At 51.1% G+C, this 14048-nt stretch overlaps 1 protein-coding gene across 1 annotated transcript in view; it reads right to left on the minus strand.

Annotated features, from left to right (window-relative positions):
• The window catches only part of LOC146203684 (dopamine beta-hydroxylase-like), a 38512-nt gene that overhangs the window by 12798 nt on the left and 11666 nt on the right, over positions 1-14048 (minus strand). The window contains exons 2-5 of the mRNA XM_084603196.1: positions 12808-12954; positions 11804-11977; positions 11187-11273; positions 9008-9187 (exon numbers count right to left, since the gene is read on the minus strand). Of these exons, the coding sequence (XP_084459322.1) occupies positions 9008-9187; positions 11187-11273; positions 11804-11977; positions 12808-12954 (588 nt within the window). The remainder of the gene's footprint in view (positions 1-9007; positions 9188-11186; positions 11274-11803; positions 11978-12807; positions 12955-14048) is intronic.

Genomic DNA, 14048 nt, shown 5'->3' on the forward strand with positions numbered 1-14048 from the left:
ATGGACATATTGTCCGATTGCGGAACGGATTATTGCGGCGTGTTCGCCAGTGCTTCGACTGGACTCCCGGGGATCACCTGCTGCTGCCAAGCCCACGGACCTGCGAGGGTCCTGCTTAGCGTTTGTATTCTGTGAACCTTTCGTCTGTGCATTTCAAGTGTTTTTGTGTATTCCTCTGTATCGTCTCTTGCTGTGCATAAACTGCGTTTTGTTTGTTACTTCTGACTCCGCACCTTACCTTGGCTTGAACCGGCGACCGCTGGGCACCAAACGGCCACCCCCTTCTGTCACTACAAGGTAGTTGAATTCCGGCTAAGCTTGCCACGCAGGTCGAGGGCATCTCCTTCGCGACCGGAACAGCTACCCCCCCCCCCCCCCCCTCACTTTAGGGCGTCTGGGAGTGTGCGCACCATTAACGGCGCATCGTTAATAATACCCCCTGATTAATAACGGGTGACACAGACTAAACCAAAAATAAAAAATTTCGGGCAGTCCGGTCAGGAAAGGCAGCGTTGGTGCTTCAATTTTTGAATACATTTAGTCTCGAATTGCGCCACGTGTCATGCGGCAACAACGTCATCCTCTTAAGAGATGTGTGCGTTAAGCGACGAAATAAGAACGTCATAATATCTGGGACGTGATGCTCGGCTCAGAGCCGGTTGCTTTTCTGCCTACTGACTGCTGTTCTTCAGCCAAAAAGTCCCATCATGTATGCTCTTTCGTGGTTAATGCGTAATTGGAGATTATTTCGGCATGCGTCAGCTTTGCAGATGAAAAGCGAGGGCGGGTCAGGCTGTGAAAAGCGAGTGAAAAGAGGCTCGTTTCTGCGAAATACTGCGAGCGAACCGCAATATGCCTAATGACGAGTCATTCTGTGGCTGGGCGCAAGCTAAAGCCAGAACCGAAAAGCAGATTTTCCTCTAACATAGGAGGAGGAAGTTTATTTGAGATCGGTACTCTATAACGGCAAAATAGCGGCTGATCCGCAAAGGACCATTGTTCATCTACCGGCCCTGACTGAATCAAGCGCTCCTCGAAAAAGGTGGAGGGCAAGTGAAATAAGGTGAGATAATGGCAGCGTTACATTAGTGTAGAATGTGGTCTGCATCTACTCTGGTCTCCGGACAGCCGGCGATGACACGCCGACGATGGCAGCCTCTCGCGCTTCCCGCTCCCTACCACTGGTTGCGATGGCGACAGCTTTGATGACTACCCCACGGCTATATCACCATCGTTTCCTGAGCTTCACCACTTCCGGAATGAACAGCGCAATGACATGACTTTAGGAACGATCTTCGAAGCTGCTCGTAATTCACCAGATGTCCGTTTTTGAGTTCGCGGAGGTGCGCATTTTCTTCTCGTCGTTCCCGAAAATCTCCGAATTCCTGTTCTTGAAACGATGCAAGACGACGCCACTTCTAGACTCTTGGGTTTTGCCCGGACCCTTCACCGCACGCAGGAAAGATTTTACTGCCATGAGTCAAGCCATTCAACTCAATGTAGCCTGTAATTCCAGCGTTAAAGTTCCCTACATCACCGCTGCAGCCTGCTGCACCTCCGACCGCACCTTTCGAGCAAGTGGGCATCAGCCTATTGGGCCCTTTTCCATGGTCTTCCAACGGTAACAGATAGATGTTGTGTGTGTCGACCACCTAACTCGATAATCTGAGACAGCTCCACTACCATTAGCCACTGCTTTCGAGGTGTCCAAATTTCTGCGGATTCTTGCTCTTTGACACGGTCCACGGTGGCCGTGGACGGCAGTTTATTGCTGATGTTATTGAAACACTTCTTCGCCTCTGTGCATGTGATTTCCGTCATTTAACGCCGTACCATCCCCAAACGAACGACCGCGTTGAACGCACCAACTGCACTCTCGCCACTATGCTGGCAATGTAGTACGTCGATTCCCACCATAAGAACCGGGGGGGACATCCTGCCTTTTATCAACGTGAAACTACTGGCTACAGTACGTTCTGCCTCCTCTACGCTCTTGTTCCCGGCAGCTGTACCCTCCTGAGTTTCACATGTTGAAGGAGCTCGCCGCCTTGCTCGTCTCCGCGTCATTGACGCACAGGCTGGATCCAACGAGTGTTACGACAACCAACGCCCGCATGTGTGCTACGCACCTGGCGATTCAGTGTGGCTGTGGACGCCGCTGCCCAAGCGTGGGTTATCCCAGAAGCTCCTGGGCCACTATATTGGCCTTTTTGTTATCTTGGAGCGTCTGAGTGATTTGAACTAAGTCATAACACGCTTTGCTCAAAGCGGCTGATGCTCATGGAATACTCAAATGGTCCATGTGGCTCGGCTCAAAACGTTTCATCCCGGACAGCCTAGTTAACTCGCCTTGGAGGCTTCGTCTGTGAGGGCGGAAGTGTCACGTGCTAAGGATCGGAAGCGAAGAGGACGAAAAGGAGGTGGAGGAAAAGGAAGAAACGGAAGCTGGTGAACCTTAGACTCTCGGCTTATATATATTGTAAGATGGGGGTTTATTGAGCAGATCAGCAGGACTCGGTCAGCAGGACTGCGCAGGTCAGCGGCGAACACAGCGGCAGCGGACACAGTCAGGTGCAACACGCGCAGCGATCACGATGCCACTGCCTGGAATGTTTCTCGTGCACTACTTCCTCTTCACAATTACCCCTGGGACGAAGGGGAGACATCCTGGCGACTTATGGCGTGAGCAAGACGGCAGGGTCATAACAGGGTTTGAGGCGCTGGACGTGAACAATCTCTCGTCCGCGCCGGCGTAGATCATGAGACGGCGTAAGAGGTTCCACCACATAATTAACCGGAGAGGTGCGCTCCAGAACTCGGTTGGGCCATGGTATTTAGCAAGAAATTTTGAAGACAGTCCAGGAGCATTTGAGGGTATCCACAGCCACACAAGTGCGCCAGACTAGAAGTCCGGTGTCGAGTGTTGGTTGTCATGGTTGGATTTATGGCGGTACTGGGTGTTAGCCGTGAATGCGCGGGCAATTTGTCGACAGTCTTACGCATGCTGGGCTGCTTGAGACGCAGGAGTATACTCTGATATGTCTGGCTGATACGGGAGTATGGTGTCGATTGTAGCAGAGGGGTGACGGCCGTAGAGGAGAAAAAAAGGAGAGAAGCCAGTAGTAGACTGCGTTGCGGTATTGTAAGCGTAAGTGACATACGGAAGGACGAGGTCCCAATTTGAGTGGTTGGAGGAGACGTACATAGAGAGCACGTCGCCAAGGGTACGATTGAAACGCTCAGTGAGGCCATTAGTCTGGGGATGATAGGCGGAGGTGGTTCTATGAATAATGTCGCACTTGGTGAGCAAGGCTTTCATAACATCACTCAAGAAAGCGCGTCCTCTGTCGCTGAGCAGCTTTCGAGGTGCGCCGTGGCGAAGAACAAATCGCTGCAAAATGAAGAAAGCTACTTCTGACGCTGTGGCAGATGGAAGTGCGGCGGTTTCTGCATACCTCGTCAGATGATCAACGGCTACGATAGCCCAGCGGTTGCCGGCTGCAGTGTAGGGAAGCGGCCCGTACAAATCAATGCCGACGCGGTCGAAAGGGCGTTGTGGGTTGGGTAACGCCATCAACTCTCCAGCGGAACGTTGAGGAGATGGCTTGCGACGTTGACAGGTGAGGCATGAACGAACGTACTTGAGTACGAAGGTGTACATGCCCCGCCAATAGTAACGCAGCCGGAGATGAGTGTATGTCTTGAAGACGCCCGCGTGACCGGATTGTGGGTCAGCGTGGAAATAGTCACAGATTTGCGAACGTAGCTGCCGGGGAATAACTAGCAACCACTTGCGGCCATCTGCGCAGTAGTTGCGGCGGTAGAGGAGGTTATCACGAATTGCAAAGTGGGAAGCATGGCGGCGGAGAGTGCGTGATGGAGAAGCAGCTGTAGGATTGGAGATAAAATTGAGGAGAGAATTTATCCAAGGATCTTGACGTTGCGCTGACGGCATGTCATTGATGCGAAGCGATGGCGGGGAATCGTCGGAAGAGGAAAGGCTCGCGACCTCAATTGTAAGGGGGCAGCGAGAAAGTGCGTCGGCGTCGTGATGCTTGCGGCCGGAGCGGTAAACAACGCGGACAACATATTCCTGAAGGCGAAGAGCCCATCTTGCTAGTCTGCCGGACGGGTCTTTCAGTGAGGAAAGCCAGCAAAGCGCATGGTGGTCCGTCACTACGTCAAAAGGGCGGCCATAGAGGTTTGGGCGGAATTTAGTAAGAGCCCAAATAATCGCTTAGCAATCTTTTTCAGTGACAGAGTAATTGGATTGAGCCTTCGTGGGTGTACGGCTAGCATAGGCGACCACGTATTCAGTACAACCTGATTTGCGCTGAGCGAGCACAGCGCCGAGACCAATACCACTGGCGTCCGTGTGGACTTCAGTAGGCGCTGTGGGGTCGAAGTGACGTAGGACAGGCGGTACCGTGAGGATGCGGCGTAAAGTATTGAAGGCATCGTCGCACGTTGGCGACCACGACGAAAGGTTGGAATTGCCGGACAGACGGTCTGTCAAGGGAGCAGCAATTGAAGCAAAATTTCTAATAAAGCTGCGAAAGTAAGAGCACAGCCCGAGGAAGCTACGTTGATCTTTGATGGAAGTCGGTTTGGGAAAGGCTGCTACGGCACGAAGTTTGGCAGGATCTGGAGATACACCTTCTTTGGCGACAACGAGGCCGAGAATGGTGAGCTGGCTGGCGGCAAAACGACATTTTTTAAATTCAGCTGCAGTCCGGCATCAGATAGGCAGGTCAAAACGTGCTTCAGACGGTAGAGATGTGTGTCAAAGTCAGGAAAAAAGACGATAATGTCGTCGAGGTAGCAGAGGCACGTCTTCCACTTTAGGCCACGCAAAATGGTGTCCATCATCCGCTCAAATGTTGCCGGAGCATTACAAAGGCCAAACGGCATAACTGTAAATTCGTACAAGCCGTCGGGAGTTACAAAGGCAGTTTTGGGGCGATCAGCCGCTTCCAGGGCAACTTGCCAGTACCCGGAATGTAAGTCTAGGGAAGAAAAGAGCTCGGCGCCTTGCAAACAATCGAGAGCATCGTCGATGCGTGGGAGAGGGTAGACGTCATTTCGCGTAATCTTATTAAGGCGGCGATAATCGACACAGAAGCGGATAGAAGCATCTTTCTTTTTTACGAGGACAACAGGTGACGCCCAAAGGCTGTTTGAGGGCTGAATCACGCCATTCTTAATCATTAGGTCGACTTGCTCTTCAATTGCTTGGCGTTCGGTTGCAGACACACGATAGGGGCGCTGTTGCAGAGGTTCGTGGGTGCCGGTGTCGATGCGATGAGTGACTGTAGAAGTTTGACCCAAACAACTTTGATGAGAGTCGAAGGAGGAGCGAAAGTGATGTAGTAGGTTCAAAAGCTGAGTGCGCTGCGCTGGAGGAAGATCGGCGTCGATGGAACGGAGGAACAAGTCTGTAGAGGGGGAAGCGGGTGCAGGTGAAGGGGGGCTGAGCGCAGTCATGGCAGAGTGCGGCGCATCGTCAGGTTCCTCAGAGATCAGAAGAGATGCGATTGGCTGGATACTGCCGATGCATTCACCATGGCGCAATGCAGTAGGGGAGTAAATGGGTTAGAGACCCATAACACGGAAAGGCCAGCGGAAATAGCGAGCACAGCGTAGGGCAATGGAAGGCACTTGCGGCGCAGGAAAGTATGGGCTGGTGTGAAGAGAACGGTCATCGCTAACAGAGGCACAAGCGACGCGAACAAGCACAGAAGAGCAGGGAGGAAGGACGTTATCTTCGGCGACGAGGGCTTTAGCACAGGAATTTGGTGAATCAGCGTCTGGTAAGGCATCGGGCAAAGTCGAGAACCCCACTTCAGCTCGAGCACAATCGATAATAGCAGCGTGACACAATAGGAAATCCCAGCCTAAAATTACAGCGTGTGAGCAACTTGGCAGCACGACGAACTCAATCGTATAAAGGCAATTCTGGATAACTATTCGAGCAATGCACGCTGCTAAAGGCTTGATATGCTGAGCGCTGTCGCAACGAAAGTCCCGCAATAGGCGTCTTCACTTTCTTTAAAGAGCTACATAGTTTTGCGTCCATAACCGAAATCGCAGCACCAGTGTCAATTAGAGCCATGACAGCAACACCCTCGATGAAAACTTCAATAAGGTTTGCCGGCGACAGATGAGGACTTGGGAAGTTCGAGGGGGTCGCAGTTCTCGCCTCAGGAACTGCGGCCTCTAGTTTTCCTCAAGTGAAGCGTTCTGTCGACGTCGCATCGGAGAGATAGACCGGCGTCGCGGCGACTGTGAACGGCGGTCGGACATGGCTGAACGGTCTGGGGAGAAATGACGGCTGGCTGGAGGCTCGATCAGTAGGCGCGCAATACTGAGGCGTCGAAGACCAGTACCCAGGGCCATGAGTAGGTGGTGCCGACACTGAGAGACGGTTTCGGCAATAACGAGAAATATGTCCAGCCAGCCCACAAGCGTAACAAATTGGCCGGTTATCTGTCGTGCGCCAGGGATTGCGTGGTCTTGGAGCCGGTCGGGAAAACTGTGCAGGTTCTCGAGCAGGAGTAGGAGGCGGCTGAACGTAGGCAGGTTGCGGCGGAGCATACGTAGGTGGTGGTCGGGAAGCAACAGCCGCATATGTCAACGGGGCTGCGACAGGCACGGATTATGGGGGTGGAGGAAGGGATTCAGCTACCTGTTCTTGAATGATCTGGCGCAAACTGGAAGCGAGGTGTGCGGAAGGCCCTTCATGACAGGACGTGAGGGAGAGCTGTCGAGCAACTTCTTCCCGAATGAAGCTCTTGACTTGTGGCAGGAGCGCAGAATATTCAGCTGCATCTGTCAGGCCAACAAGCGACTCAGAGTGCATGGTGTTCACGCGAGTTATAACCCTTTGTTCGCGCAGTTCATCATAACTTTGACACAGTGTGACCACTTCAGCAACGGTGCGGATATCTCGCGCAGTCAGCATCTGAAAGGCGTCATCATCTATGCCTTGCAGAATGTGCTTGATATTGTCGGCCTCTGACATCTCAGCGTTCACGCGCTTGCACAAGTCGACGACGTCCTCGATATAACTCGTAAAATTCTCGCCAACCTGCTTAGACCGCGCAAGTAAGCGCTGTTCAGCGCAGAGCTTCCTCACAGCCGGACGGCCGAAAACTTCAGACAAGCTGGCTTTGAACACGGACCATGATGGAATGTCCGCTTCATGGTTCCGAAACCATAGATTGGCTACGCCGGTGAGATAGAAAATCACGTTGCTTAATTTCGTTTCCGCGTCCCATTTGTTGTAAGTGCTCACTCTTTCATAGGATGTGAGCCAGTCCTGTCAGTGCTGCTGAAGATGGCGGGGTCTCGCTGGCGGAGGGAGCCGGAACAGATGATGGCCGAGCCAACTTGTACGGCTTGGTGGTTAACGTCCTCAGGCATCGCAGGAGGTGGTAATGTGCGGCTGCGGAGTGGCAGGGCGAGAGGATAGATCTTAACCGGCAGCTCCACCAAATGTAAGATGGGGGTTTATTGAGAAGATCAGCAGGACTGGGCAGGTCAGCGGCGAACACAACGACAGCGAACACAGCCAGGTGCAGCACGCGCAGCGATAACGATGCCACTGCCTGGAATGTTTCTCGCGCACTACTTCCTCTTCATAATATATATATATATATATATATATATATATATATATATATATATATATATATATATTATCATAACCACAAAGTGGGGTACACTTACGCTCAGCTTTTAAGGGTACGTATGACGCGACAATGTTAATGGCTTCCATTTGCCGGTTCTTCTTTGCGGATTCTCGTTCAAGCACGTACAGGCTGTTTCATGCTCATTAGAGGGAAACTGGGAGCGCGTGGCCACCGCGCCTTGCGAAGCGCTGCCGCTGACAGTCGGTGGTAATCGGCGGCAAATGCGCATGCGGAATAAATACGGCCGGATGCTTTTCCGCACATGCGCCTGGTACAGCCCATTCTCACTGGATAACGGCTGCAGAGTTCTCATAGCGGAATTGTTACGCGCTCCCAGCTTCCCTCTAAGTGTGAAACAGCCTGTACATGCATTTCGTTACTCGCTTGTTCAGTAATTTTTCAATCTGTGCCTTTATTACTCCAGGCTTATTCAGTCGCATACAGTTGTGGGATACCACGTTATTTAAAAAGGCCATCTGACATAGATATAAATTCCCTCTTTAACCACGCCATACGAACATGCCTGCGTGGCCTAGGCGCAGCGTATCGTGATCCAAGGGACCAGGAGAGCTGGATTCACATCATCACTCTCCCTTTCTCAAATAGGAACCCCGAGTTAGTAAGGTACGTCAGCCAGTTCGGCCTGGTCACTTGGTCTCATGACGTCACGCTAGCCGACGACCAGTCAGTGCCCGGCCATGCCAGCCACCATCTGGCAGAACCATACCCGTGATTTTTCGCTCACAGCGCTGAGAACGGCGGATTTTCTGATGAATGGGACATTTAGTGCTACCGTGTTAAAACACTGAGAAGCTTTAGCTCTGAACCTTGTATCTTAGTAACAGCAAATTAAGACTTCGGTGATCTCCACGAATAAGTTTTTCATTCTTGTAAGCATGTTAGCATAACGTGAACGCCGCTCATTGTTACGTCAGCATGAAGGATGGAGGTAGCCGGTGCCTGAAAAGTGTGGCCGGGTGGAATTTTCTCACTCACCGACGCCGCGATTTTACGAAATGGGCCTATTGCTACTATCACCGTAAAATCATCACTTGAAGACTGCCGCAGGGATACAGTTACTGCTTTTATGTCATTGCTGAACGTGTTCCTGCAATCAAGCTTGTGGACATGTGCTAGCGGTGCGCAGCCACCACACATTGTTAGTAAAAGCTCTGTAACTGAAACCGCTTCGACAGTGCGCCGCTTTAGGATGAACAGCCGGAAGATCGCCCCGCTTTGCTTGTTATGGTATATTTACTGAGATCTGTAGTCCACGGTCGCGGGGATGGCGCGCTAAAGAAAGGGCCCTATTATACCGGCGCGCCCATGGCCCAGGCGGCGATGACCCTCTTGCAGCGGTCCAGCGGCTGGGGCCGGTCGGGACTGTTGCATGGTCCATTCCAAGGCGGTAGTACCTCGTCGACCGGCGCCTCGCAGTGGAAGAGCTCGATGTGGTGAACCAGGGCCTCGCTTCCTTTCTGGATGTTAGCTTCGTACTGCGACAAGTGTGATATAAATGAAGAAAAAGTGGCGCTCAGGTCGAACCCAGTGTTGTGTTGAGTGAGAAAGAAAAAAAGGAGGGGGAAAGGGGCACTATTTTATGGCAATTACGCAACATCTAATGCGGAAAATTAGCACTATTTGGCATTCAAGAAGGATTGCAGACTGAAATATCAAAACTGTACTGTTTCCGAATCGGAAACAGTACAGTTAACTCGCCGCGGGTACATGCAGGGACGGGCGTATGAAGGTTTTCTCCGGAATTCTTAGTATGACGCGCGTTTTCGCATTTCGCTTTCATAGAACGCGGCCACCACAAACGATAATGAACTCGCGACTTTGGGCTCAATAACAGAGCTCCACAGCGACAAGCCATTGTGCCGGGTCTGTTTTCACCAGGAAACGGAGTAATTCTTTTAATTTGAATCATTTGGTTATTTGAAGGATGGAATTAGGCTTCGCATCCAGACAATGAGAGCCCTAAACGAAGGAAAAGAGCATAGGTGGTCTGCACTCACGCCGATAATCAGGGCAGTTAAAACCGATTGTAATATACAGTTAAATTTTCTTTGCTCGCATATTTCAGCTTGCCCTGACAGTAGGAATTAACAGTTATGCTGTTTGAAGCAAACATAACGTTTCACAGCGCTAGCTGTTGAAGCAAACTGCCTCCACGAGATCGTTTGCAATCATGCGACTGACCTTTGCACATGGCCTCACGCCAACTTCGTCGTCATCTGGTGTGGCTAAAACTGCCTTGGCTAAAACAAGTGTGGCTGAAAACGCTAAACGCCTTGAGACGACCCTCACGAAATAATTCTGTAATGACTGCCTAGCGCGGCATACTGCGCAGGGGCAGCCGCCACAGCAGCGATGAAGCCGCCAGCGGCAAAACGGTGGCACTCCATGTCACCTTGCGAGAGCGACATGGATGAAGCAGATGCGGAGCGTTGGGCTCTGACCGCTGGACGTATGCAGTAGGCCAGGATCATATATGTGCTGCAGGTGGAATAGGAGACGCTCGCTCATGGGACACGCTGGCTCAATTAGGTCCGTGGTGCCAACACATTTCTCGCACAATAAGGTGTTCTTTGCAGAGAGGCGGCTATCGCTCACTTATGCGTGGCCACGATGTTTAAAGCGAGCGCAAGGATTGCGAATGCACAATACAGAACAGCTGGCGCTGGTCATGTGCAGTATAGCAAGGGTGCAGCCGCTCTAAATGTTTTATTCCCCATAACATTGCATCGATTTTGGTAACGGGTGGGTAACAACGCGGAATCAGAAGCTGAAATGACATGCGCGCGGGTAATCCACAGGAAACTGTTGTACGAATATCTGGGCTTAAGATTTGAGTGAAGTGTAAGCAAAAAAGAGCGAACAGTTTCGTTCCGCATATCGCAGTTATTGGCATACAGTACGCCGGTCACAAACGTTTCAAGCTGAAATTTGGCTCTTGATAGGCTATAGGTACTGGCTTTACGCTATTTCGTTTTTCAGTATCGTGCAATGTGGAAGTGTACAGCACGATTCTATTACCAAGATTCGTGATGATACTTGCTGTATGTTACTAGTTCCATCGCTATTTCGTACGCTAAAGAGTGAAATTATGTTGTTCGATATGGGGACAAGCGATCCCTTATCAAGGTATTAATGGCTTCGCTAAAGCCGTCTTGCGGAAAGCTGCGCTCTGTGACGACAGTAACAGCGAAGACACATTAGTCAGAACACAGTTATAAGTTCCCCATTAATGTAAAAAACTACACAATATCTTTGTTTAGACAGCTCCGATCATATTAACAGAGGTGTGAACATAAAATTTTATGTGCGTATTCCCACCCTGCATGCTTTGGCGGACTATATGGAGTGGCTCGCACAGCATATAGTCCGCCAAGGCAACTGGAAACTGGACGGTATACTAGAAATCACTGTAGTTGGAGCGAATGTATGCGGAGATAAAAGTTCAATGTTTGGCAATAAAAACGTGCGCTTTACCCGAACGATGTGTTTCTTGTAGTCGAAGTCGTTTGGAAGCTTCAGCCGTCGACACCAGTAGGTTGTCTCTTCGCTGGGCACTTTCACCTACGACCGACGAAGTAGTCTTGTAAGCTGTCATGGTCAGCGTAACAAACGCACGCGGCACAGCCACAGGCACGAATGCTTTCCTAGGGCTTAGAGGATGGGAAGTGCATGCGTAATATATTTGTTTTTCTGCCGCGTATTGTGAACGGAAGATGTCTAAAGGCCTTATTGGCAACTCGTTTTAAAGGGTCAGATGCATTATATACTGAGAGTGCAGTCATAATGACCCAAATTCAACAAAACCCAGCTATTAGGCCTCAGCTTTTGGCGCTAGTCACAATGTTTTTCTCAAAGCTACACACGGTATCTAAAAGTTGTTTCCCCGGTAAATAGATAGCTATACCATTCTTAAGCGAATACTACGTGCCCGAAAACACATGATAAATTTGGGTTGTGTCAGTAAGCGTTTTAATTCACGTTTCGGCTCGCTTGCTTTCGGCCCACCAGTGGCTGCAAATGGCTAAACCCTAGATATGTGTCACGTGTGTATAATGAATGACAGACAGAACGCTAAAATGAACTGTCGTAACCTTGTCGTTGAGAAAGTCTGCAAACTTGGTGTCGGACGGAAAAGGCGGCGGCTCTTCCATGACCTTGAGCAGCTGTGCCCGCTGGAAGCCGTGCTGGGCCCGCGTGAGCCGCAGGCCCTCGAGGCGCCGCAGGGGTCCCTTGCCAGTCGCGTACACCAGATGCACCGTGCCGTCCTGAGGGAGATACACACGCAACTCTCAGGAGGCATGCCTTTCTTGTCCTTGTTCAACGCGGTATACGCCTATTTTCTTCGGAGGAAGCTGAAACCATCATGGTACGGACGGCCGATGTCAGATGGGAGTGTGTGTGGGGGCTCATGTGGTGTCTCCATCGTGTTGTCCGTGTTTCCGAGTGCTATAGTCTTCATCATCACAGATGAAGGAGGGAAGGAAAAGGGGGTGGAAGTTGAATTATTCTGAAAGATAGGTTTTAGCCGTTGCCAATTCGTAGCGCTATGCGGCGGGGGACGCTGTGGTTATCATGCGAGGCTCGACTAGACATATAAACAAACAAGCTTTTTACTTGGGCAATTTCGTTTCTTTAAAGATAACTTTTTTTGTTACTGGTTTCAAAGGTGGCCACAGAGCCCGATAGTGTACTGTACATGAAATGCAGTGACAACTATCGTTGTGTACAGCTTAAAACACAGGGACAAATGCCCTTAGAATAAGGTTTTCCCAAAGCGGGCGTCTACCTATTGCCATGACGTCGCGGCCAGCCAGAAGATATTGCTAGCTGCTTATCGTAGCAGGGGGCTACCAGATGCAAAGTGACCGACCGCGAAGCCACGACGATAGGCAGGTGTCATTGGTTCGAAAGCCTCCTTTGTGGGACGTCTGTTGTGCCATTCCTGACTTCGTAGTACTCTTAAGGAACGCGCATGCGCAAACGTTTACTTTATTTCAGCCCTCCTTGCACCGCACATGTGCTTACGAGGTGGCTGAGAGCACACTGAATACCGAACGCAGTGCCACTGACTGGCGCTGCGCGGCCTTTGTCGTACCTCGATTACGTAGTCGTGGCTGTCGCAGGTGTCGAACTTGCGAGTGAAAAGGAACCGCAGAGTGGAGCCCTTGCGCTTGAGGCTACCCAGCACGCAGTCGTTTTGCTCGTCCACAGCGACGTAGCCGGCGTCATCTGTCCAGCCGTCCTGGGACAGAACAGGAGATTGAAATGAGCGACCATCGTGGCCACAAACGGCCATGCTTACAGTAAACTAGTCTTCGTTACCGAAAGCGAAAACGCATTTCGGCCGCGTAAGAAATGGTAAGCTTCCGAATATCTGTGCTGAACCGTGAAGTCGGATTCATTGCTCTATGATGCGCAGAATGAGGTAGAACGTATTGTTTTAAACGCTAGGCAAGCATGAGGCTCTCAGTGTAGCGCTGAAACCTTTTAATGCACTCAATCGCTCACCATTACCAATAAATTAGGGGCTGGTCGAATTTTGTTTGTGTCCTCACTCTGATTGACAAACTGTTTCGTGAGGTCATAACCACGTGGCCTCGTGTGGTAATTCAAACACAGTCTGGTCCAACGCGCAAGTCTCCCCGACGGGTCTTCCAAATTCGCCAGCCAACAAAGGGAATGACTGACCATGACCACTTGTGGCGTTTTCACACTAGAAGAAAAAAAATGCTGTGGATCAGAACCGCTTGGGCCCGAACCCGGTTACTCGGGTTCGACAGCCGAGCGTCTTAAGCGCTGAGTCACTGCGGCCGGTGGTCTTGCTCGTTATAACCAGGTTTAAGTATCTACCATTTGACGAGGCGGCTCCCAGACGGTGTCACAAGTAGGGTAAAACTCGCAGCCTCCGAGATCAAGTGCGCCGTTGAGCTGCAGTTGATCATGGAGGCCACGGTTGAACCTTATTAGGTTCGGGCTTGCGCGCCCCTCGGTAGCGTTGGCCTGGTGGTTCCGTGGCTCGGCGGACGGAATCAACGGTCCCGGCAAAGACGAGGCGTCTCCTAACGAAACAACCTTTACTACAGCATCATGAAGAAACGGGCAGAGAAGCTGACCCGGAGAGATTACAGACACGTTCACACAGCTAGTGTCTAGCGTCGTCTCCACGGCGCGTCAAAGTAGTCTCTATCGCAGCGGAGTCTGCCGCTGCTTTATATAGGCATGCCAGTTCACAGGGAAAGGGAGAGCCCTCACAGGGAAATGGAGAGTCCAACAAGTTTGGGCAAGACGGGATGACTCAATCGCAGGTGGCCCGACCGCATCTCCTCCACCTCCTGC

This window comes from Amblyomma maculatum, chromosome 1 (assembly GCF_055883805.1).
Source record: "Amblyomma maculatum isolate TAMU_Amacu chromosome 1, ASM5588380v1, whole genome shotgun sequence".
Taxonomy (NCBI): Eukaryota; Metazoa; Arthropoda; class Arachnida; order Ixodida; family Ixodidae; genus Amblyomma; species Amblyomma maculatum.